General features: G+C 34.2%; 1 protein-coding gene across 1 annotated transcript in view; it reads left to right on the top strand.

The window, feature by feature from the left end:
* The window catches only part of CSMD2 (CUB and Sushi multiple domains 2), a 988708-nt gene that overhangs the window by 859213 nt on the left and 103550 nt on the right, over positions 1-25945 (top strand). Inside the window, 2 exon segments of the mRNA XM_074305059.1 lie at positions 17442-17651; positions 23114-23302. Of these exon segments, the coding sequence (XP_074161160.1) occupies positions 17442-17651; positions 23114-23302 (399 nt within the window).

The following is a 25945-nucleotide window of genomic DNA, read 5'->3' as shown; positions in this document are numbered from 1 at the left end:
GATTTTTTCAAAGCCCCATGAGGCAGAAATACAAAAGTGTTGTTGTAGAAATGAGGAAATTGATGAGAAGTTAAATGATTTACCTGTGGAACCAAAACTAGTCAATCTTGGAACTTGAACTGAAATCCAAGTATCTTCTGATTCAAAGTCCAATGCTATTTCCATTATATTATCATGTCTCTCTGAAAGCTGTAGGAATATAATCATGTTCAGTCCTTTCTTCCTCCTGCCACCAGAGTTAGTCTGTTCCTGAAGCTTGTTCCTTTATTTTACTGTTGTTGTTCAAATGTTTTAGTCACGTCCGACTCCCTTTTGGGGTTTTCTTGATAGAGATATCAGAGTGACTCACCAATTTCTTCTCCAACTCATTTTTACAGACTTGGAAAATAAGGCAAACAGTGTTAAATGACTTGCCCAGGTTCACACAGTAAATGTTTGAGGCCAGATTTGAACTCAAAAAGATGAGTTTTCCTGACTCCAAGCCCATTATGCTATTCACTGAATCTCCTAGCTTTTTCCTCACTTATTCTGAATTCACTCAACAACAGAAAAAATAATGGCTTAAAAAAGATTTTCATTAGCGATTCAGGAAAAGGGGGAACAAGTATCAAGCACTCAATTTAAAATACAAAATAATCGATTTGTAGAGCTCAGGATTTTTATCTTACAGTCTTCTTAGTCTGAACTTACAAATCAGAACCATCTTCTTGTGCTATATAGCTGCTGCCATAAAGAGGTGGCATCTTGGCCCTAGAAGTGAGATCTTCGTGCAGCCACCCTGCTAATTAGTCCCTACACATTTTCACATGTCCATAAAACTGCTGCTATTGACTTCTCTTATCAAATCATAGTCAGAACTTCTTTCAGCTATGATACTATTCTTTTAATAAGACTCTCCTTGAATCAAACAGACAGTCCACTCACTTCTTTAGAAAGATTGATATCATGATCCCCTCCCCCACGTGGAATATTACATAATTATATTATAATTTTACTCACATCAATTCCTTACTTTCTAGTCCTACTACCACCACTCTAGTTCAGGCCCTCATCACCTGTCACTTGACCTATTGCAATAGCCTTCTAATTAGTCTACCTATATTAAATGTCTACTGTCTCTAATCTAACCTTTTACTTTTACATAGCTTACAAAATTATTTTAATAATTTATAGATTTTGACTCTTTTGCAATAGGATAAAATACAGATTCCTTAGGTTGTCATTTAAGATCCCTTATCATTTGACTCCTAAACACGTATCTTGCTTCCCCTCATCCCCATTATTCTTCATTAATGAACTCTGTGTTCCAGTCAAGTATCTTTAGACCATGGTTCTTCATTGTCATTTTCTTCTGCCACTACATCCAGAAAAGCCATCCCCTTTGTCTAGAACACACTTCTTCTTTATTTCTACCTGTTGAAGTTCTTTTCTTTAAGGCCCTAATTTAAGGACATGTTTCTCCTCAGATTTTATGAAATGGATCTCTCCTTCTTAAAAATGCTCCAAGCATTTTGCCCATACCTGTCCTTTTCACTTATACTCTCTAACTTGTACAATGGTTACTTTTGTATTCATCTTCCCTCTTTTATGTCTCCCCCAAATTTTAAAATTCTCAAGAGCAGAGCCAGAATTACAACTATTGTTATATCTCAAGCACAAAGCACAGAACTATGTACATAATAGGTATGTTATGAATTTTTATTGTTATTACATTATTACATTATATAATACTCACCAATTATTAGAGAAAAATATTTCAAATCCTAAAATATTTAAATTTAACAAAATAAAACAAATTATTTAGGCCAAGTTGTTTATATGTATTTTTATTTGAAATTGTTACTATATTAAAATATACTGAGTAAAATGAAGAAAAATTAAGGCTCTTAAAGCAATCTTTAAGTGACTTACTATATGATCTTGCAACTAGTAAATGTCTAAGGCATGATTTGTTTTATTGTTGTTTGTTTTGTATTCTAGGCAACTGGGGTTATGTGATTTGCTCAGGGTCACACAGTCAGTGTTAAGCAACTGAGGCCAGATTTTAATTTAGAGCTTCCTGACTTCAGAGATGATGCTCTAACCACTGTTCCCTTTAGCTGCCCTCTAGGGCACAATTCGAATTTAATGTCTCTTGATTTCACATCAAATATTCTGATCTTCTATCCATTACATTGTCCAATATGACATCCATAAGGATTCCTTTCATAGTATTTTATATAGGACTATATTCTGGCTTCACCATCAAAAAAGATATCAAACAATCTTGCTAATTATCATCATTGTTTGTCCTTCATTTTCAAAGACAGCCATGACATCAAGAATGTGATGCCATGACATACAAGTAAATTATATTTAAATGAGGGAAGGCTGTGCCAGGTCACCTGCCTCACTTTCTTCTCAAGAGCCATCTGCATCCAGTGGCCAGATGTAGACCAGGACAACTAGAGATGGCCCTGAATGAATCAGATTTGAACTCGAGTCTTCCTACAGTCCAGCATTATATCTTCTGGGCCACTTGATTTCTCTCCTTGATAGGAAGGAATAGAACCAGGATATGAATGAACCTGGAACTCCAAAGCCAGTCTATGAACATTAAAAACAAAAGAATAAACTCAAAATGTGTACAAAAGCATTCCAACAACAGCAACCCAAAAAAATCCTCTTTTTTTCTAGAAGAATTAGTAGAGCCAGGGATCTGTATCCAGAGCTTTTATTGAATGTAAGAGCTTTGGGGATAGTTGTGCTTGGTTGTCTATGTGTCAGATGTCAGTCATCTTGTAACATAAAGAGAAGTCCATTTCAGTAAGCCCTATTTTGGAGGGAGATGTAGCCGTAGAAACCAACAATACTTTTTGGTTGTTCTTTTAACATTTTATTCAAACTGATAAAATTAATTAAATGTTTAGATAAGGCAACTGGTCAGCTTGTTGGTAGCCAGTTCAACCACTAGATGGTGCACAGATTTCTTGTCTTTCAGTTGGTCAATGGCAATTAGCTTGTCTTAGGAGTAGTTATTTACACAGCTGTCTGATTCTTTCAAAGCAATACTAAATGGATAGCTATTCTAGAGAGTTTATTTGTTAAATCAAGAAGGAAAAAATATTTATTGTGATGGACAATGCAGGGGATATCTAGATAATTAAGGCATGGCTTCTTATCCTCAAAAACCATTAAAATATAAAAAATGTGGCAAGTGCATGAATGAATAGTTAAAGTTCTGTGAGAGTTGTAAGAAAGAAGAAATCATTATTTGCTGTTGATATCAGGGAAAGTTTCCTGGAGGAGGTGACAGCTGAGATGAATCTTGAAGATTAGGTTACATTTAAACAGGCAAAAATAGAAGAGGAGAGTATCACAGAGTTATGTAAATAAGAACACAAAGTTATAGGACATATTTAGTGCACTTGTCCCATGACTAATCCAGTGAAATGGAATAGTAATATACAAAGGGAGGTAGGCTCTGATGTTGGAGGAATTTGAATACCCTTCAAAGGAATTAGAACTTAATTTGGACTCTTGTGGCCCATGGCTATAGGAGTATTGTATGAACTAAAGAGAATATTGAAATTCTGTCCCCTTCTCTTAAACAAGCAAGCATGACATTCACAAAGAATGTATCTTGTGTCTAACATTAAAGGTAAATAAAGTTGGCCATCAGGGTAATCTGAAAACACAGCTTAAATAGGAACGCGTAAGGCTCTTACACACTTTGCAATATAAGTTGATCATCAAAATAGATGACTACAAAATGTTCATCAAAATAGATGACTACAATCAAATGTACAATCTCATCCTCTGTGTGTGTGATCTTTCTGAGTACCCTTGTGCTCTGTCACTGTTTGCATCTGTTCTCAGGCTTGCCCTTAAGGAAATATTTTAGGTCTGTCGCTCTGGGAATTGTTCTTGCAGCAACAGTATCAGTTTTTGCAATCAGGCTGCCCTCATCTAATCTGGGAGATCAAAAGCAGTTTATTCCTGGCTGACCTTTCAAGTTCCCTGATACAGGTAAACTGTACTTTCTGCTCTGTAAATAAGGCAGTCCACATGCTTGCTTGGGAGTAGAGAAGCATAACGCATAGACTTCGAAAATTCAAGTTAACAGAACATTTTAAAAGGTAATATGAGATAATAGAAAGAATACTGGAACTTGTTACCAAAAACTGAGACCTTTATAAACTGGATTCAGACTGCCTCACTCCCTAAAATCTGTTCCCACCAAAACCTAAAATTCTAATTAGACCAAATAACGATCAAGAAATTCAATGAGAATAAGTAACATCTTCTGTCCTCAAAAAAGTCAAATGTAAATTTATTGACAATAGGGAAAGAATCCCTTAAACAATGAGAATGCTGCAGCAACCAGAGACTAAAAACATGCAGTCTACAAAGCACAATGTCTAGAAACAGCAAGACTGAAGGGTTTCCCTGAGAAAGCCTCAGAGTGAGGACTTTGAAAGCCTTGGGGAAATACAGAAGGAAGCAACTCCCATGGTATGATCAGCTGATCAATGATCAGAGACATTCAGGTCTCTATACTCTATCCTGAGATTCCAGAGATAGCCTTGGAGACATAACACTCCATAGTGCTATTTCGGAGATCCAGAAGAGTCTAACCCTGGGAGGTGGAAGTAATCAGAGGAATGCCAAACATCCAGGTAAGAATAAGCAAGGCCAATCACCTTATCTAAAAGTGTATCAGGATGTGGAGGGTGATCCTGGCTTATAACCTTAATTCAGCAACCAAAATTGGAGAAATGAGAAAATCATCAAAAACACAATGCTGAATGAAAAATTATTACAAACCTAACTTCATAACAACTACAAGTGAAGACTCAAAGGAAAAATGTTTTTTTCCAAAAGAAACTACATGAAAAAATGAAGAGAGAAAAATGAAATAAAAGCTTTCAGTAAAAGCTTTGGGAGGAGAATAAGTAGTTTAGAAAGAGAAAGTGATAAAACCCCCAAGAAATACACTTTCTATAAACTAGAATAGATCAAACAGAAATCTGTACCTCCATGAAATAACAAATATGTTTTTGTGCATGAACAAAATCAAAAGGATGGAAAAAAAATAGAATGAAATGCAATGTATATAGTGTAAAAACCTGGCCTGGAAAGCAGGAGAGATAATTTAGAATCACTGGATCTCTGAAAATAGTGATTTTTAAAAAAACAAACAAAAACAAATTTCAGGAAATCAAAAATAAAATTTCATAGTTCTCTGAAAACCATAAAACAAAGTAAAAATCTACAAACATCTGAAAGGAATCTACAATGGAAAAATCTCAGGAATGTTATAGCAAAACTCCAGAATTCCTACCTCTAAGGGAAAAAAATGCTGAAAGCATCCAGAAAAAAAATCAGTTCAAGTTCTAAGGAACTACAGTAAGAATCAAACAATATATGGAATATTAAACTTCTATTAAAACATAAATATCTTGAATATAATATTCCCCACAGGAAAAGTTACAAACCTACAATCAAGAATAACTTTTCCTGCAAATATAATTCTCAGAAGGAAAAAAAAAAGCTTCAATGAAATAGGATGGTGAAAAAGCATAGGAAATTTGAAATATAAATTTATCCTAGAAAAAGAAATTTATTTAAGTAGTTAGAAGGAACTGTTTGATGATGAAATGCAAACGTTCTAATAAGGGAAGAGACAAGTGTTCTTTCAGAACTGTCATATCTTCAAAGGGTATTGATGGACTGAAGTAAGAAAAGCAGAGGTTTGGGGAATAGATTGGTTTTATTCTAAGGGTGTAAAGAGGGGAAAGAGAAAGGAAGATGAAAGGAAAAAAAAGTGTGGAACTTGTTGTTTCTCATAATTGGGGAGCATGAGAAATAGAAGAGGAAAAGGATGGAGATAAAATTATCATATGAACCTTACTTTTATCTGAATGTACAAAGGAATGTTAAACATATTCAGACACACACACAAACATTCAAAGATTTGGTACAGAAATTAATTCAGTGGGGAAACATACAGAAATAGAGATGGAATTAAGAGAGAGGATGATATTAGGAGGGGATAATCACAAACAATCAAGCTTCTTGATCTTGAAGGAGAAACTAAAAAAGTGGGATGTAGGGATTAGAATCCTTTTTATGTGAGTTCAAATCTGGCTCTAAACACTTAGTAGCTGTGTGACTCTGAACCCTTTCTGTCTCAATTCCAATGACTGGAGAAGGAAATGCCATATCACTGCAGTATCTTTGCCAAGCAAACCCCCAGTGGTGTCATAAAGAGTCAGACTGATAGAAAATGACTGAACAACAAATTTTGATAAACATATTATCTGTACTTTAATTCAAGTGATTGATAAAAACATCAAATAAAACACAGAGCCAGACCCTTTGGGCACTTCACCATTGCCCCCAGGTTAATATTAATCAAATAATCATTAATTAGTTCTAGTCATTCAACAAGTTCCAATTCTGTCACTTAACAATTTTTTTTCATTGTGGAAAAAATATATCATATGAATATCTGTCAATGCCTGAGTCAATTAAAAAATCAATGGACAAACACTTAAGTGCTAAGCATTATACTACCAAGAATACAAAGACAAAAATGAAACTGACTGCCCACACAAAATGTATATTCTATTTACATTTTTAAAATTTATGTTTATCATGTTTACCACACTAGTAGTCTTGTCAGAAAAAAAGTGTGTGTATGTGTGGAGGGGTGGAAATTAGTCTCTCATAAAATTTTATTGATGAACAAGCATATGTGTCACTGCCTTTGATAATTCGCTTTAAAATTCTGCCTAGACCTGGTACCAAGCTCTCTACCCTACAGTTTAAAGAATTCACTTTCTCCTCTTTGAAAATCTGAAATTCATCTACCTGTTTTCTTCTAATTTTTATCTATAGCTTACTCTCAATTGAATACTTATTCTTTGAAATAAAGTAAAGTACTTCAGTTAGATTGAGAATTGATTCTTGGATCTTCCCAGTGCATTTTTCAAACTCAAACCTGCCTCTTAACTGTGCTAATCAACCAACAATTATATTTAGTCTTGAAAGTTGTGTCAGTGAAAGAACATGAACCAAAAATATGGTCACTGTTTCCTGTCTTCATTCTGGTCTTCTCCTATAAATGGATCTTATGTAAAATTCTGTTATGAGTCCTCTAAGTATCTAAGAAGTCTGATACCTCTTGTATCCAATAGACTTTTCACCCTAACCAGAGAAGGTTTTAGAAAACTACATTCTTTACAGCTATGCAACATTTTTATATACCTTAAGTAGTATATCATGTGAAGAAGATATCAGAACATATTTCTTCATAGAAAATAATTAAAATGGCTAATTCTTCCTTAAATAAACATATGTATCTGCCCACACATAGAAGACAAATATAGACATTTCTATGTCTGCACATTTACAGATTCTTGCATGTTCAAACACATAGAAGAGAGTATAAGTATATCTATAAGTAGACATAAATATGGCCATTTATACATATGTGAAATACATAGATGAGAACAAAAATACTACTATAGACTTACATATGCCTGCATATTTATAGATATGTGTTCATACTTCAGTTTGTCAGTTAAATTTGTGTCTTCACCATTGTAGGTATTTCCATTATTAGCACTGCCAAGATTTAGATGGTCTTGGGAAGTTTCGTGTTGTGTAATTCCTTTTCGTAAGTCTCTTCAATTTATATAGTCTGGCCCTTAGATGACCAGATGTAGTCTGTCCCTAGGCCCATACTTGAAGACTTCACAGTTTATTGGGTTTTCTAGAAGCCCACTAGAATATATTGTTAAAAAAACCAGTCACCTTGGTGCCAAAATGACTCACCAAAGTAGGATTTTAATGAAGATATGTATACTCAGAGATAAAACAACCTATGTATACCAATGAATACATACATAGATAAATGTCTTTTTACACACAGAGGCAAGAATAGATAGATAGTTATATATATATATGTATATGTATACATATATATATATACAATACAATTCAATGTGCTATAACATATATTATTTCACGTACACATAAATATACTACATATCTGTATCTCCATATTTGCATTTCTCTATGTCTCATCCATCTGTCCATCTGTCTGTCTATTTTATCTATCTATCTATCATCTATCATCTAGCCTTCTCCCTATATCTGTCTGTCTATCTAAATATCTATACATCTAACTATATTTCTATCTATCCACATGAGCTATAGTATCCCTATATATACAGTAGATAGAACATAAATGTATAAAGAAAATAATACATGAACTCACAGGACTTTACATACATATTATATTATATTATATATATATATATATACATATATATATATATATATGATATTATTTAATTTATGGATCCAGTTCATTCTCCATTTCTATTATCTGTGATAGATATGGACGAACTTTATAAGTTGCCCATCTAGTTGTGAGTCACAATCTGAACAATAGTTGTTTCATCTATTTTTCTTTCCTTTTCCATATGGAGAATTCTCCTGTACCTTTTAACTGATCTCTTTCAAAAGATTAAAGATAATAATCAGGAGATCAAAAAACTAAAATTATTTGGTAAAGGAAACTTATATGTCTGTATATACATACACATATATATGATCTTATATAATAAATAATATAAAATAAATAGTAAATACAATACACAATAAATTTGCATATATAATAAATACTAAATTAAAAATTTTGTCATAGGAGCGACCTTGTGACATTTTATTCAATAGACTCCAATGTCTTTTATTGTCAACATGGGGATTTCATTGGACTGAAACCTCTTTTTGAGTCAACAATGTGATACAATTGTATGAAGAGCTAATATGACCTTAGACTACATTAAAAAGGATGGATTCCAGAAATAATGGGATTGGTTTCAGATGATGGGATCATATATCTGGAAAGAACTTTAGATATCATTAAGTTCCTTTAATTTTACAGTTAAGGCAGCTAAGTCCCAGAAAGGTGATTAACTTTCCTGAGTTCACATAAGTATTAATTGAATTCCAGAATAGAAATTCAAGCCCAGGGCCTCTGAATGTAAATCTAATATGTTTTCTTCTTCACCCTGAAGCAAATTGTTATGTTGTATTTACATCATGGTCCAACCATATCTAGAATATTGAATTGAATTGTGAGTATCTTGGGTTAAGTGGATTGTTGATCATCTTGATGGAAAATATCCATAAAGTACTTTGACTGTGTAGTAGAATTAATTGAAATATCCTGGGAAAGTTGTTTGACTTCTCCAGGCTTCAGTATCTTTATTTATAAAATGAGCAAGTTAGAATCCATGATTTCCAAGGTCCTTTACAGCTCTACATATATGATTTATAAACTGCAGAAAAGAAAATTCAGTGAGGTTTAATAAGTGTCTAGAAGTTTTAAAAGAATTTCATGAGAAATTGAAATTAATTCAATTTGTTCTTAGACCTCAGAGATTAGAGGTAATTGCAATGGGTGGAATGGACAAAGAGGCAAATTTAGGTTTTTGATATCAGGAAAAAAGATCCCAAAATATTATTTGGGAAATCCTTTTTGTTACCTTTCCATACTTTTGCTAAGAATGTTCTTTATAAACCTGTAGATTATACTGAAAAAGTTTGGAAGAGCTTAGAAAAGAAGCAAATTAGAGGATAGTTATTAATATTTTCTTCAGTCATTTTTTAATTATTAAATCTATGTATGTTTATTCCCCAAATGCTTAGAATGTTGATTTGTTTAGATTTCTTGTCAGGTTTTGTGTGAGTTTGTTTCTCCCACCTACTGCTTCCCAATGTTTTATGTGGTAATACTGCTCATAATTTCAGTATCTTTTTCACCAGTATTTTATAAATGAGTACATATTCTAAAAATTGTTACCTTTGATTATCATACTAACTGCATCAGAGCTTATTGACCACAGCTAGTATCAGAGTAGCATCATCATTAGCATGGGAAGTTGTAACTAAGTATACTAATGAATCTACTTGTAGGAGGCAAAGAAAAGAGTTGGTTTTAATATGGTTTTATAAAAACAATTTAATATTGTGGGACTTGCTTGAAGAGACTAGTATGCATCCCAAAAGAGCTAACTAACCATATAATTTTAGAAATTTAAACGTGGTGCAGAGAAGATATCAGCAAAAGCAGGTAACAGGATGAATACAAAGTGTGTCATGTAAAATCTCAGAGACCAGTGGGGAAATCTAAGGATAACAACAAAAAAAGTTTTTGTTTTTAGCCACATTGGGGAAAGAGATGATTACAGAAGTGACAGGCTTAGTGGCAAGTGTTAATGTTGATGATCACTGACGACAGAGAGAAAGCAGAATATTTTGCTTATTTTCTCTTAGGAAAAAAAATTGCTTTTGGATGGGTAAGAGTAGAATGAAATTAATTAATATAACATTACTCCCCTAGATAAGAAATATAAGGCAATAGTAAGGGAGTACTTAAATGATTATCCTTGATCATCACCTACATCAGATGAACTATATCTTCTCTAAATGAGGGTGTTAGATTAGATATTCTATAAACCAGAAGTGTTAGATATGTGGCTTACTAGCCACATGTGACACATACAATCCCCTAATATGACCTAAACCATAGTAAATGTACAAACAATTCTAGTTTAATGTAAATTCACATTATACAAATTCAGCTTTACTCAAAGAATTCTGAAAGAAATAGCTTTTCAAAAAGCACTACCCCAAATCCCACCTATGTTAACTTTACTGTACTATGGTGTCTATTTCCTCTCTTGCTCCTTGACTTGTACTTTGTGACTTCCTACCCACATCCTTATTCCCACTTAAAAAGAAAACAAAACAAAACAAAAAAACCTTACAAACCCTCAAAGTGAAAACAGACTCCTGCCACTGTTGTTGCTGTCAGAAGAGGTATCATTAAGATGGTTAATAAATATTTATAAAAAGTAAGGGGTAAGTGGTAATCCCAAGTAGCATCATTTCATAAAGAAAAAAGTCATGTCCAACCTTATTTCCTTTTTAAAGAAAATTGCTAAAGTGTTAGAGAAGTTAGCTTAGATAAATTTACTTAGTTGTAGCAAAGGATAGAGTTAATTATCTCATAGTCTTCAATTGGAAAAGCTGGAGAGATGTAGGCTTTGTAAATAGGACTATTATTTGGATGTATAACTGATGGGATGTCTGAATTCAAAAGACATGGAGTTAATTACTTAGCATCACCTTGGCTTGAGTATCACTTTGGCTTGAGGTCTGCAGAGGCCTGAGTTTGGTCTTCCACTGTTTAGCATTTTTATCTGGAACTTAGATAAAGAGAATGCTCATCAAATTTATCCTTTATACAAAGCAAAAAATCTGGACAGAGTTAGTATTAAAAAGATACAGATAGACTAGGACATTAGGTTGAATAAGATAATATTCACTAAGAATAAATTTAAAGCCTTATACTTGAGTTATTTTTTTAAATCAACTTCACAAATACAATTAGGCAGTCAGATAACATTTTGATTTAAAAAAAGGTTTGGGAGTTTTTAATGAACTGCAAGCTCAATATAGATTGTTGTTATGTGGCAGTGAAAAACGCTAATGCAATCTTGGTTAGTATTTTTTAAAATTTAAAAAATCTGAATCTAACATCTAAAAAAATTCCACTTACAAAGTAGAATGGGAAAAAAAAGAGCCAATATAGAACATTATAATTTATATATAAATTATAAACATGTTTTAATGCCTGCTAGCTTTTAAAAGACATAAAAATCCAACATTTTACTTTCTAATTTATTTTTTTTAGTTTGAATTCAATGCATACCAAAAAAGAAAAAGAATATTTCCATGTATAAGTAGGAAAAGGTAAATTAATGTCAAAATACTAAACTCTGTTATACAGATTTTCAAAAGTTATAATAAATTGAACATGCCTTTCAAAGCTGTCTGTCTTGTCTTATTCTTTCTGGACTTTCTTCAGTTCTATTTTCTTTATTTAAATAAAATACTTCAATGATCTTTCTTTCACTCCTCTCTCTCTCCCTCCCTCCCACCTCCTTTGCTTCCCCCCTCCCTCCCTTCCTTCCTCCCTCCCTTCCTTCCTTCCTCCCTCCCTTCCTCCTCCCTCCCTCCCTCCCTCCCTCCCCCCCTCCTTTCCTTCCTTCCTTCCTTCCTTCCTTCCTTCCTTCCTTCCTTCCTTCCTTTCTTCCTTTCTTCCTTCCTTCCTCCCTCCCTCCCTCCCTCCCTCCTCCCTCCCTCCCTCCTCCCTCCCTCCCTCACTCCCTCCTTTCCTTCCTTCCTTCCTTCCTTCCTTCCTTCCTTCCTTCCTTCCTTCCTTCCTTCCTTCCTTCCTTCCTTCCTTCCTTCCTTCCTTCCTTCCTTCCTTCCTTCCTTCCTTCCTCCCTTCCTTCCTTCCTTCCTTCTTTCCTTCCTTCCTTCTTTCCTTTCTATTTGTCAAATTGTTTCGCTACTTCCACTGTCCTATTTAAAGCTTCCCTCATACTAAAAATGAAAAATAAAATTCCATATATTTACCCTCTTTAAAATTGCATGTTTCATTCTTCACCTTGAGTCCCTCACCTACCTCATAGATGACATGGTTGTTCATAAGTCTTCTAAAGTTGTGGTAGGTCATTGCATTGATTAGAGGCTTTAAGTCATTCAAAGTTGTTTTTCTTTATAATATTGTTATTACTGTATAAATTATTTTCCTTGTTCTGCTCACTTCACTCATCTTTAATTCCTGCAAGTCTTCTCTGGTTTTTCTGAAATTACCCCTGTTGTAATTTCTTATGATTATATATTATATGACATTTATATACAATAATTCCTTTAGACATTCGTCCAATTGATGAACACTTACTTTATTTCCAATTCTTTGCCTTACCACAACAAAAACAAATTTTAACATTTTTGCATTTTCCTATTTTCTGGGTCTATTTCTGTTCATTTTCTGGGTCATTTCTCCCTTTCTTTGATCTTTTTGGAAGTTTAATAGGAGGATTGTAATTTTGGGGACATAATTCCAAATTGCTTTCCAGAATGCTTAGATTATTTTACAATTCCACTAACAGGACATCAACGTATTTATCTTTCTGAAGCCCTTTTTAACAATTGTTATTTTACTTTTTTTTTTCAAAATTTGTGACAATATGATAGGTATGAGGTGTTGTTATTGGAGCATTTCTACATATAGCACTTGATACTTTGAAATTTTAAAAATTGCCTATTCATATTTTTGATCATTTATCAAGAGTCATCTAGGTGACAAGGATGACAGAGGCTTAGATCTAGAATTAGAAATTCCTGAGTTCAGATCCAGCTTCAGTCACTTACTAACTATGCCATTTTAGACAAGTCCCTTAGTCTTTTTTGCCTCACATTTCTTAACTGTAAAATCATAATAATAATAGCATCTACCTCCTTAGATTTTTGTGAGATTCAAATAAGATAATATTTGTAATAAATAAATAAATAAATATATATATATATATATATATATATATATATATATATATATATATATATATATATATATATATGACAGTGGCTCCATTTCAATATCTTTGAATATATTCTCCTTGGTTATCAGACTTTCATCAGAGAAATTTGTTCCAGGGATTTTTTTCCCAATTAAATTTTTCCTTCTACTTTTAATTTTATTATTTTTTTTTTGTGGAAACACACTCATATAATCAAAATCATATCTTCTGTGATCCATTCTGTGCCTTCCTGGGAGCAATCTCTTCCCTATCTAGAGAATCAAAAGATATCTTCCTCCTGGTATGAGAACTTAATCTAGACCTATCTTTAGCCAGATTTTTCAATTTAGGCTATATTAGGAAAGGTATGATGAAGAGATAATTTCCTTGTATTATACTCTTGTTATCTCACATCTGGAGAATTGTTTTTAGTTTGGGGCACCACTATTTATGAACAACATTGATTAGCTGGTTAGTTTTCACAAGAATGCAAAAGCATGATTAGTGTAAAGAAGTCTGAGAAGGGAAAATGGAAGGAAGAAGACATGAGAGTTAAGTTCAAGTATTTGAAGAACTGTCATAAGGAAAAAAAATAAGACTTTTCTAATTAGATACAGAAAGCTGAACTTAGAGTGATACATGAAGGTTGAAAAAAAGAGAAATTAATTTTATTATGAGAGGAAATTTTTCTAACAATTCCGCAAATTGAATTGGCTGTTTCTTTTTTTTTTTATTAGTTTTATAATTATAACATTTTTGACTATGCATATGCATAGGTAATTTTTTACAACATTATCCCTTGTACTCCCTTCTGTTCCGAATTTTCTCCTCCTTCTCTCCACCTCCTCCCCTAGATGGCAGGCTTTCCCATACATATTAAATATGTTATAGTATATCCTAAATACAATATATATGTGCAGAACCGAATTTTGTTGTTGTTGCAAAGGAAAAATTGGATTCAGAAGGTAAAAATAAGCTGGAGAGAAAAACAAAAAATGCTAACAGTTTACACTCATTACCCAGTGTTTCTTCTCTGGGTGTAGCTGATTCTGTCCATATTGATCTATTCTCTATGTTGAAGATATCCACTTCCATCAGAATACATCCTCATACAGTATCATTGTTGAAGTGTATAATGATCCCCTAGTTCTGCTCGTTTCACTCAGCATCAGTTTATGTAAGTTTCTCCAGACCTCTCTGTATTCATCTTGCTGGTCATTTCTTACAGAACAATAATATTCCATAACATTCATCTACCATAATTTACCCAACCATTCTCCAATTGATGGGCATCCACTCATTTTCCAGTTTCTAGCCACTACAAAAAAGGGCTGCCACAAACATTTTGGCACATACAGGTCCCTTTCCCTTCTTTAATGTTTCCTTGGGATATAAGCCCAGTAGTAGCACTGCTGTATCAAAGGGTATGCACATTTTGATAACTTTTTGGGCATAATTCCAGATTGCTCTCCAGAATAGTTGGATTTTTTCACAACTCCACCAACAATACATCAGTGTCCCAGTTTTCCCACATCTCCTCCAACATTCATCATTATTTGTTCCTGTCATCTTAGCCAATCTGACAGGTGTGTAGTGGTATCTCAGAGTTGTCTTAATTTTAATTTCTCTGGACAATAGTGATTTGGAATATTCTTTCATATGAGTGAAAATAGTTTCAATTTCATCATTTGAAAATTGTCTGTTCGTATCCTTTGACCATTTATCAGTTGGAGAATGGCTTGATTTCTTATAAATTAGTGTCAATTCTCTGTATATTTTGGAGATGAGGCCTTTATCAGAACCTTTTAACTGTAAAAATGTTTTCCCAATTTGTTACTTCCCTTCTAATTTTGTTTGCATTAGTTTTGTTTGTACAAAAGCTTTTTAATTTGATGTAATCAAAATCTCCTATTTTGTGATCAATAATGATCTCTAGTTCTCCTTTGGTCACAAGGAATTGGCTGTTTCTATATGTAGTGGCTTCATCCTCATTGGAGGTCCTCAATAAGAGCTTGTATTGTCACTTTTCTGATATGCCAATAAAGATTCCCTTTGGAGTTAGATGGCCTGTAATTGTAAAATTGTTTGGTTATGTGTAATTTTATGATTAATTGTCCTCAATAACTTGGAGAATAGAAAGGTGTACCTTGAGGCCCCTTATCTAGAAGGAAGGCCAGCCTGAACTTTGAGCATAGATAACAATTACTTGACAATGGCAGAACATTTTACACTTAATGGAGACCATTGCAAAATTATGTATAAGGTGTTAAAAAGATGGAAATTCTCAGATGGAAAATCAAACATAATAAAACATTGTTAGAACTATGCATTGATATAATCAATGTAGAAAACAGTTTGGAATTATGGCAGAAAAGTCACCATAATGTTTATACTTTTTGATCCAACAATACTACTACTAGGTTTATATCTCAATGAGATAAAAGACAGAAAGAAAAGTTGGTATATGTACCAAAATTATCTCATCAGCATTTAACTTTTTTTTGGAACAAAATATTTGTTTTTGAAAAATTATGACATCTGAATGTCATGGGAATTGTGCTCCAAGAAACCATGAATAAGAATTCAGAGAAGCCTTGAAAGATTCATGTGAATTGATTCAGAGTGCAATAAGCATAAACAAGAAAATAATTTGCACAAATGACTGCAGTAATATAAACAAATGAAAAATGAAAGGAGGCTAAACATAATTTAATTGTAAACAACCATCATGGTCCCAGAGAACAACTTAAGAACTATATATATTTGAAGTTAATCTCTCTCTCTCTCTCTCTCTCTCTCTCTCTCTCTCTCTCTCTCTCTCTCTCTCTCTCTCTCTCTCTCTCTCTCTCTCTCTCTCTCCTCTCTCGATCTCCCTCTCCCTCTCCTTCCCCCACCCTCTCTCTAACTGACTTTGTTTAATTGTTTCTGTATTATAAGGGGTTTTGTCAGAAATGAGCTGATTTAAAAGTAAAAGGTATCAATAAAGCACTTTAAAAGTGTCTTCCTACTTCCTACTCTCCATACTTACCAAAAGTCAGATCATTTGTCCTTGTCTTCCTTTCTATTCATTCTCCTAGTAAAGCCAACACTTACTTAATAAATATTTGTCGAATTATTTTGAATAGATTGAACATTACCTGCTGATAAGAGTTTTGTGTATAACAGCATTATGCTGAATTGAAGAGGGCTTGTACTTCACACAGTGTGAGTAATTAGCACCTCATGCGTATAAGAAAAGCTTCAGGCTGCTTCTCTGATGGTCCTTTTCATACACTGGTGTAGGTATAGTTTAAAATCAGCCCTGGATTCTTTGGTTGATTAATGAGAGCAGAATTAAGTATATAGAAGCAAAAAATAAATAAGCTTAGAGAATATTATTTCTCTATATAAGAATGGTATAATCAGTATATTGGATATGTCCACAATATCAGAATATTGGATATTTGCTTAGGTTCAGACTCTTTAGTAGGAGTGAAGGGCACTAGATATCTGCTATAAATTTATCAGGGCTTTTGGGAATGCCTTGAGGGAATAAATGACTAGTTCAGGTCCTTCTATTATGGGAACTTGTAGACTGTTTCATGTGAACCTGGTTCTATATGAATGAGGGATACAGAGTAGGGTACCTCCACAGTTAGGCATCTATTGCTGGAAATGATGGCTAGAATGTTTGAGCTCATTGGTTCCCTGTTGCCCAATACAGTTAATATCAATACAGAGGGGTTTGATGATTATCACAGACAAATATAATAGGCAAATAAGCATCAGATGGAACAGGAAAAGTGTCTGGAGAGAAGGCAAGAAATCTAGAGCATAAATGTGAATAGCAAATGTCAGGATGCTTGAGAATGGGAGTATCTAGATGTTTAATCAATTGATATGACACTTACTGTGAGTCCTGACATTTGGCTTAAACAGGAATAGGTAACAAAAATTAGATGGGTTGGAATAGAATTTTGAATAATGACTATAGAGCCTATGAGCCTATCTATTGATGATTCCTTTTTTTAGGAGCTCATATACAGTTCTTGAACTTCTCCACTGAGCCCAATCATGACTTCATTGAAATTAGAAATGGCCCCTATGAAACCAGTCATGTGATTGGAAAGTTCAGCGGAAACGACTTGCCAGGCTCCCTGCTCTCAACATCTCATGAGACAACAGTCTATTTTCACAGTGATCACTCACAGAACCGTCCAGGATTTAAGCTGGAATATCAAGGTAAGGAGAATGAATTTTCCCTCTCTTCTCCATCACTCTTTGCTTTATCCCTCCTTTTTCTCACTCCTCTCCTCCACCAACTCTAGTCTAGTGTATTTCAGAGAGAAGAAGAGAATAATAAGAATGAGAAAGATTCAAGGAGGGTTGGGGAGAAAAAGAAAAAAAAAGTCAAAAAAACTTGGTTTTATTCCCTGTTCTGTTACTTACCAGTGGTATGCTATTGTCCGTTTACCTCCCCAATTTTATAATCTATGAAATAGATATCCTCCCTGCCTTCCAAATAGAGGACTATTGTGAGAGTCACAGGGAATACACATTGATCCCTTAAAAAACTCTAAAGGTGGAAATGTCAGGTCTGGTAGAAGAAAGAACAACACTTTAAGCCTGCTGGAGAAGGGAAGGCTTTGCATTTGCCCCAACATTATGTAGCATAAATTTTGGTTTTCCTGTCCAGGCTAACCAAATGACCTTTTAGGAAACCCTCAAAGGTTTTGTGTGTCACAGAATCGAGGATAATCTATCTGTGAGACCTTATCCAAAGAGGAAAAAAAAACATGGAGTCAGGAGATAAATAGTAGGGAGTTAGGAAATATTTTTCTCTACAATCTTATCCATCCTCTCCCAAGCTCATTGACCTTGGGCTCTCAAAAGGTTAGAATTAAATAGTTTTGAATATATGGAACCTTAATTTAGCTTTTGTTGGTCACATGATCAAGTTTAGGATTATCCAGTTTTTTATTATTTGGAGGTGATTTTAAGATTAAATAATATCACAGCTACAGACAAACAGAGTTAAAAGGGACCTCAGAAATCAATTAGTCCAAACAATCAATAAACATTTATTAAGTATGTACTATGTGCCAGGTACTGTGCTAAGTGTTGATAAAAACGATAACAAAACAGGCTACGTATTTATGTATATGTGTGTGCGTGTGTATACGTGCATCTATATACATGCATATATGTGTGAGTAAAATAAATTAAATACAGGATAAATAGAAACTATATACAGGATAAATAGAAAAATAGATGTTAGGTAGTGAAATCAAGAAGGGATCGGGAAGACTTCCAGTGAAAGAAGGCATTTTAGGTGAAATTTAAAAGGGAGTCAAAGAAGTCAGTACTCAGAGGGTAGAAGGGAGAACAATCCAGGCATGGGAGGTAATTAATGAAAATGACTGGACTTGAGAGATGGAGTATCTTACTTGTGGAACACTCAGGGCCGTATCCATGGTTTGAAGAGTACCTGTGGGGAGGGGGGAGTTAGTTATAAGAAAGCTAAAAAGTAGGAAGGGGATGGTGTTGAAGGCCCAACAGAGCATTTTTTATTTGATCCTAGAGGCAATAGGGAGCCACTGGAGTTTTTTAAAGTGGCATGAGATGATAGGAGCAGGCCTCTACTTTCTGAAAATTACTTTAATGACTAAATGATGGGTGGATTAGAATGGGGAGAGACTTGAGGCAAGCAGATTCTCCAAAAAGCTATTATAATAGTTCAGATAGAGAAAGGAATCCCAGATAATTCCTAGTTTGCAAGCCTGAAGGATGGAGAAAATGGCATTGCCTGATTTGAGAGTTACCAGCATAAAGATGGTATTTCAATCCATGGGAGCTGATGGGATCATCAAATGAAGTAGGATAGAGGGAGAACAGAGAATAGGTCAGAACCCTGAGGAAGATCTACAGTTTAGAGAGTGTGATCTGGAGGATAATATACAGATATAGATACAGAATAGGACCATTCATATAGGTAGGAGAGAAATCAGGAGAGAGTTATGTTTCAGAAATTTAGAGAGAAGAGGCTGTTGAGGAAGTGATCAACAGTGTTAAAGACTGCAGAAATGTTAATGAGAATAAGGATTGAGAAATACCATTTGATTTGGCCACTTAGAAATCATTAGTGACCTTGGAAAGAGGCATTTCCATGGAATGAAAAGATCAGGAACCAGATTATAAAGGGTTAAAGAGAGAATGAGAGGAAAGAAAGTGGAAGAGTTTACTCTAGATTATTTACTCCTTTTCAAAGAGTTTAGCTACAAAGGGCAGAAGAGATATAGGATGATAATTATTGGGGATAGAAAGACTAAGGGAAAGTTTTATTTTAGGATGGGGGAGATAATTGGCATGTTTGTAAACCATTGGAAATGAGTTAATAAACAAAAAAAGAAAAATAAATAAACAAGGAGATATTGAAAGTAAGTGAAAGAGCAGGCATGAAAGAGAAAGCAATCCGTTGGATAGTTGAATCCAATTTGAATCCAGTTGAAAATGGGATAATTTGAGCAAGTAGAAGGGAGAGCCTTGGTGGGAAGTAAAGTCACTTTATCGTGTGACATGGGGGTAAGGGAGAGAGAGTGGCAGAATTTGATGTGGATATCATATCATGCGATAGGAAATGAAGAGAAAAAAAGAGGAAATTCACAGCAAATAATCTTATTTTTTTCTGTAATATATGTGGAAATGTTCTTAGTTTAGAGAATGAGGGAAGAAGAAGTTATGGGAGATTTAAGAAGAGATGCTAAGGTTTGGAGGAAATGTTGTGGAAAGAACTAATAAGGATGGCATAATAGGATTGCTAGCAACACTGAGGGTGAAGTTGAGGTTGTGTCATATAAGTTTCTAATGGACCCAGTCAGAACAGTTGTGTTCTTCACTTTTCCTCAGCAGCATATGCATAGTAGTAAAGGTCGCAAATGATGGGAGTGATCCAAGACTGAGTGTTGGCCAGATATAATCAGCCATGTGATAAGGGAGCTAAGGATTCAAGAGAGAAGAACAATGTAGAGTTGAATTCATTCACCAAAGCATCAGAATGGGGAGAAGAGGAAAAAAAGGATTAGTGCAAGGGAGATGGCTATCTGAGAATGGAGAGAATTGAATCAAAGGATTGGAGATCATGTTGTGGACAAAGAGTAGAATTTTTATTTTTAATATAGGTATACTTATTTATACAATTATCTTGCTGCATAAGAAGGATTAGATCAAAAAAGGAAAAAATTAGAAAGAAAATAAAATTCAAGCAAACAATAACAAAAGAAATAAAAATGCTATGTTGTAAGACTAGAATTTTTAATGGATGTCAGAGGGAGGAGGGAAAAGTCAATGGGCTTTTGGTCAGATGGGAATATTCTAAATTTTTTGAAACTAGAGGTGGTACATTTGTAGGTGATGGCAAGATGAAGGGTATGTGTGCCCAATCTTGTGTGTGACTGAGGTAGAGTAGAAAAATAGGTCTTGGGAAGTGAACTATTTATCTTCTCTATGACATTCCAACAATGGTTTCCACTCCTTTACTTGTCTCCTCTGGGAGACAGTGTAATATAGATAGAAAAATGTTGATTTAGAGTTACTCTACCTAGGCTCAAGTCCTATATTTGCCACTTGGGCAACTTCTTCCCCCTCTTCAGGCCTCAGTTTATTCATTTTTAAAATGAGAGATTTGGACTAGATTACCTCTAAGATACCTTCAAGCTCTAAACCTATGATCTTCTAAAAGTATTAACAATTGATAAATGATATCACATTTTTTAATAGCTTTGATATTTAGGACATTTTCACTTATATTGAACAAAATCTGTTTCCCTGTAATTTCCACTTCTTTGATTTTAGTTCAGTTATCTTGAGTTCAGCAGATATTATTTTTGTTGTGCTATGTGCAAAGTATCATGTCAAGCACTGGGAAAGGTATAGAGTTGAAGGAGGCATAATCCCTGCCATCATGGAAGTTAAAGTTGAGTTGACTAAAATTCTATCGCCTTCAAATAATACATGCAACTATAATACAAAATAACATTTTGTCCATTAAAGGACTATGATGGTTCTAGAGGGGAAAAGATTATTACTAATTGAAGGAATCAGGGGAGGATTACTAGAAGAGGAAGCATTTAGAATTGGGCTTTAAAGGATAAATCAAATTATTCCAAAGGAACAAGAATACAGTCTTAATAACAAAGCATGTCAATAACTTGACGAAATTGAATTTTCTTGTTCTTGGAAAGGGATAACAAGTGTTTATTACTCTATGTTTGACTTTGACTTTGAGATACTTTGTTCTTCTCAATGGGATGGTTGTGCAAGGGGAAGAATGAAAATCGTGATTCATTTAGCTTATTCTAGGGAATTAGGTGTGGACCAGTGAGGAAGTACTGATCCCTGATGTTTATCCATGAAGTTAGTAAAGAAAATCCAGAAAAGAAATGAAAAGTATTCTGAAACCATAGTGAACTTCCTCTGAGGCAGCCTATTATCAACTCTACAGGGATTAGACTCATTGATTAGTTACTTTTTTCTCCATAAAGGATTGGCAAAACAGTTTGATTATTCTAAGCATCTAAAAGAAATTCCTAGCAACTATAATAGTTTTGACTCAAGAACTATTCATCCAAAATAGGAGCATAGAGATACAACTTTACAATATATTAGAATAGATATCAAAGGTCTTCCATCTCTCTTCTCACACTCATGGTCCCTCTAATACAGCCTAAAATAGGAACTCTTCATTACAGGTTTTCAATATCTCCAAACCAAGAGATTTTAATTTTCTCTTATTCTGGGCTTCTGGGGGTTTTTTTGTTTGTTTTGTTTTGTTTGTTTTTTTTTTTTTTTTAGAAAATTCTAAAAAGGGATTAGATTTTTCTAATTTGACTAGAAAGTACAAAGGGAAGTTTGGGTCTGATGTGAGGAAGAAAAAAACAAAACAACTTGAAATAATTTTGTCTTCTAGAAGTGGAATGGGAAGCAGTTTGTTTTCCTCTCATTGGGAGTATTCAAACAAGGATTAGATGACCACTTTTTTTTATTATAGCTTTTTATTTACAAGATATATGTATGGGTAATTTTTCAGCATTGACAACTGCAAAACCTTTTGTTCCAACTTTTCCCTTTCTTCCCCCCAACCCTTCCCCCAGATGGCAGATTGACCAATACATGTTACATATGTTAAAGTATAAGTTAAATGCAATATGTATATATATATATATATATATATATACATATATATATATGTGTGTGTGTTTGTGTATATATTTATATATACACATTATATACATACATACATGTCCAAACAGTTATTTTGCTGTACAAAAAGAATCGGACTTTGAAATAGTATACAATTAGCCTGTGAAGGAAATCAAGAATGCAGGCAGACAAAAATAGTTCTTTTGCTGGGTGTAGCTCTTTTGGAACGGATTTGGTTCATCTCATTTTTGAAGAGGGCCATGTCCATCAGAATTTATTAGATGACCACTTTTAAAGTATGTTCTTCTGAAGATTATTTTTCAGATATGGGTTAAATAAGATAGCCATTGAGGTTTCTTCCTCACCTTAGATTAGAAGCCTAGTGAAATCATTCTGTGGATAGTATGGTGTATCAGAAAAAAAATACTTCAACTTTTATATGGATGTAAATCTAAAAGATACAGTCCAGCAGAAGTAATTTAACATATTTTCCTTTTCATTTCCAGCCTACGAGCTCCAAGAGTGCCCAGACCCAGAACCCTTTGCCAATGGCATTGTGAGAGGAGCTGGATACAATGTTGGACAGTCAGTGACCTTTGAATGCCTACCAGGATATCAATTGATTGGCCATCCAGTGCTTACTTGCCTACATGGCACTAATCGAAACTGGGATCATCCTCTGCCCAGGTGTGAAGGTATGGTGCTATTTGTAAAATGGAGAAAGCCAAAGAGCTGAAACACAGGAATAGAAGGAAGCAAATATGGCTTCAGTACCAGGAATGGTAACAGTGCTTCCTTTTTGGTACCAGTTGCAATGTACTAATATATTTAACACATAAGTGATAGTTCTAGTGTTAGTTCCCTTACATGAGCTATAATTCCTTTGTCAGAGAGAGTAAATATAAGAAGGGAGAAAAAAAAAAAGAAGCAATGTAGGATCTTCCTAGCAGTGGAAATGTGGTTACAGGGGTCTTGTCCTGCAGTTGTCGTTCCCTTCGTGTTGTGTATATCTGTACATTCTATTAGAGAATATAGCCATTCAGTTTCACAATCTTAGAGTTATCCTCGACTCTTCCCTTTTTCTTAAGCTCAAAATCTAATCACTTGCAAAGTATAGTTGACCATATTCTCACAAAATTTCCCACATGCATCTTCTTTTCTTCATTTACATAGCTCTACTTCAGTTAAGACCCTCCTTTTATCTTCCTTAAATTGTTGCAATAACATCCTACTAGATTTCCTTTTGTCTCAACACTTTCCCTTCCAGTCTTTCCTCCATAAAGTTGCTGCCAAGTTACCATTCATAAAACACAAATCTGAATTTATTACCTCCATAGTTAAAAAAATGTCAATAGTTTTTAAGGTAAAATACAAAATCCTCAACCTAGTTTCAACCTATCTTTTTATTCCCTTACTACTCCCTATAATACACTTTTCATCTAGGTAAAACTGACCTATTAAGATATTCCTTTAGCCCATTCCTATATGCTTGTGCTCGAATGGTTCCCCATGTCTAAAATGTCCTCAAATGGAGCCCCTCACTTCTTTCAAAGCCCAGCCTCTTACATGGTCCTCTTGGACATGGTCCAAGTTAGTAGCACTCCTCCCTTCTTGAAACAATGTTGTGTTTACTTCCTCAGGATATTTTGTTCCCTTTCCTTTACATCTGAGCTGTTTTGTTTTTTGTTTTTGGCACTTGATAAATATCTGATCAATCAAATCTGATTGGATTAAATGGAATTTTATCCCCAAAGGGTAGCTAGCAAAGTGTATCCTCTGTGTATCTATTCTTCAGGATATATCTGGTAGGTTTGAAGTCATGCTGACAAATTGCTCAAAGGTGATGAAAGTTCATTCCATCAACGAACATTTATTAATTTCCTGTTGAAGATATAAAGACAAAAATGAAACTGTTATTGTCTATTACAAGGAGTGTACATTTTATGTGAGGAGAAAATGTGTGTGTATTTTTGCATAAATATAATATGTATATATGAGTCTATATATTTATATTAATGCACACATATATAAACTGTATATAAAATAGTTCAAAATAAAAATACATGTCTATATGTAAAATATAGTTATATACATATATGTATCAATGTACAAATACATATACTTATAGCCATCCACACATAAATATACAAAATCTGTTCTAAATATCAGTTAATTTTGAGGGGAAAAGCAGCTGAGGGAAGAAGAATCAGGAAATTCTAAGCAGCAGAGTGATGAGGAGTACATTTTAGATATGGGATAGTCAGTGCAAAGGCAAAGAAATGGGAAGAGAAATATTTTATGTTAGAAGACTAGTCTGGTGACACTGCAGAATATAACAAGGAAATTAAAGTTGGAAAGATAATTTAGGGTCAAGTTGTGAGGAATTTTAAAAGTCAAAGAGAAGAGTTTAGATTTGATCCTAAAAGATTTGAGGAGCCACTGAAGACTTTTTTTTTAAAGTAGGATAGTGAAATGCTCAGAACTGTGATTTAGGACAGTATCTAAAAACTTCATGGTTGGATGGTGAGCGATTGATGTAGAAGCTAAAGAAAGGAAGAGCATTAAAGTCTATTGGAATGTAGTGCAGGTAAGAGATGATATGGTCCTAAACTAGGCTGACAATCATGTAAGGAAAGAGAAAGAGAAGGAATGGGAGATATTATGGAGGTAGAAATGACAAAAATTTGACAAATGATTAGATTTTGGGGCTGAGCGAACATGAGAAGAAGAGGGTAAAGTTAATAGGACTAAGAAAAAATAATCATTTCTTATAAGCAGTATGCCATTGATGATCTTGGAACTCAGGCTCAACTTCATCACAGAGTTAATATTTCTGGCCAACTTATCTTTCATTCAGGGTGAGGCAGTGAATGGCAGTGGTTGGGATCTAGTAAGAAACTGAGATTTCATAGAGATTGACTGCTTCATAGTATCACAGAGGCTGATGTAGGTGTCCAGTTTTAAGGGGAGAACAGTTGTAGGTACTGTTAGGTGACACTGTGGACAGTGGCACAGTAGGAGTACCCTGTACAGAATCTCCAAGTATAAATGTAGAGTTGTACCTCCACCCTATGGGAAGCTCTGTTCTAATGAGCCGTGGAGAATATACACATTGAAAATTTAAGAAATTGCATATTTTTAAAATAGATTTTACAAAACAGCTGAATGCACATGATTATAGTGCAAACTGAGACATTCCCTTTTTTAGTGGGAGTAGAAAGAATGCAGTATTTGGATACAAAAGATGGGCTTTGAACCTGGGCTCTGCCACTTACTAGCTGTGACTGTGGACCTTCCATTTAATCTCTGAGCCTTCATTTTCTTAACTGCAAACTAGA

This window comes from Sminthopsis crassicaudata, chromosome 3, assembly GCF_048593235.1.
Source record: "Sminthopsis crassicaudata isolate SCR6 chromosome 3, ASM4859323v1, whole genome shotgun sequence".
Lineage (NCBI taxonomy): Eukaryota > Metazoa > Chordata > Mammalia > Dasyuromorphia > Dasyuridae > Sminthopsis > Sminthopsis crassicaudata.
This window is presented reverse-complemented; position numbering and strand designations above follow the sequence as displayed.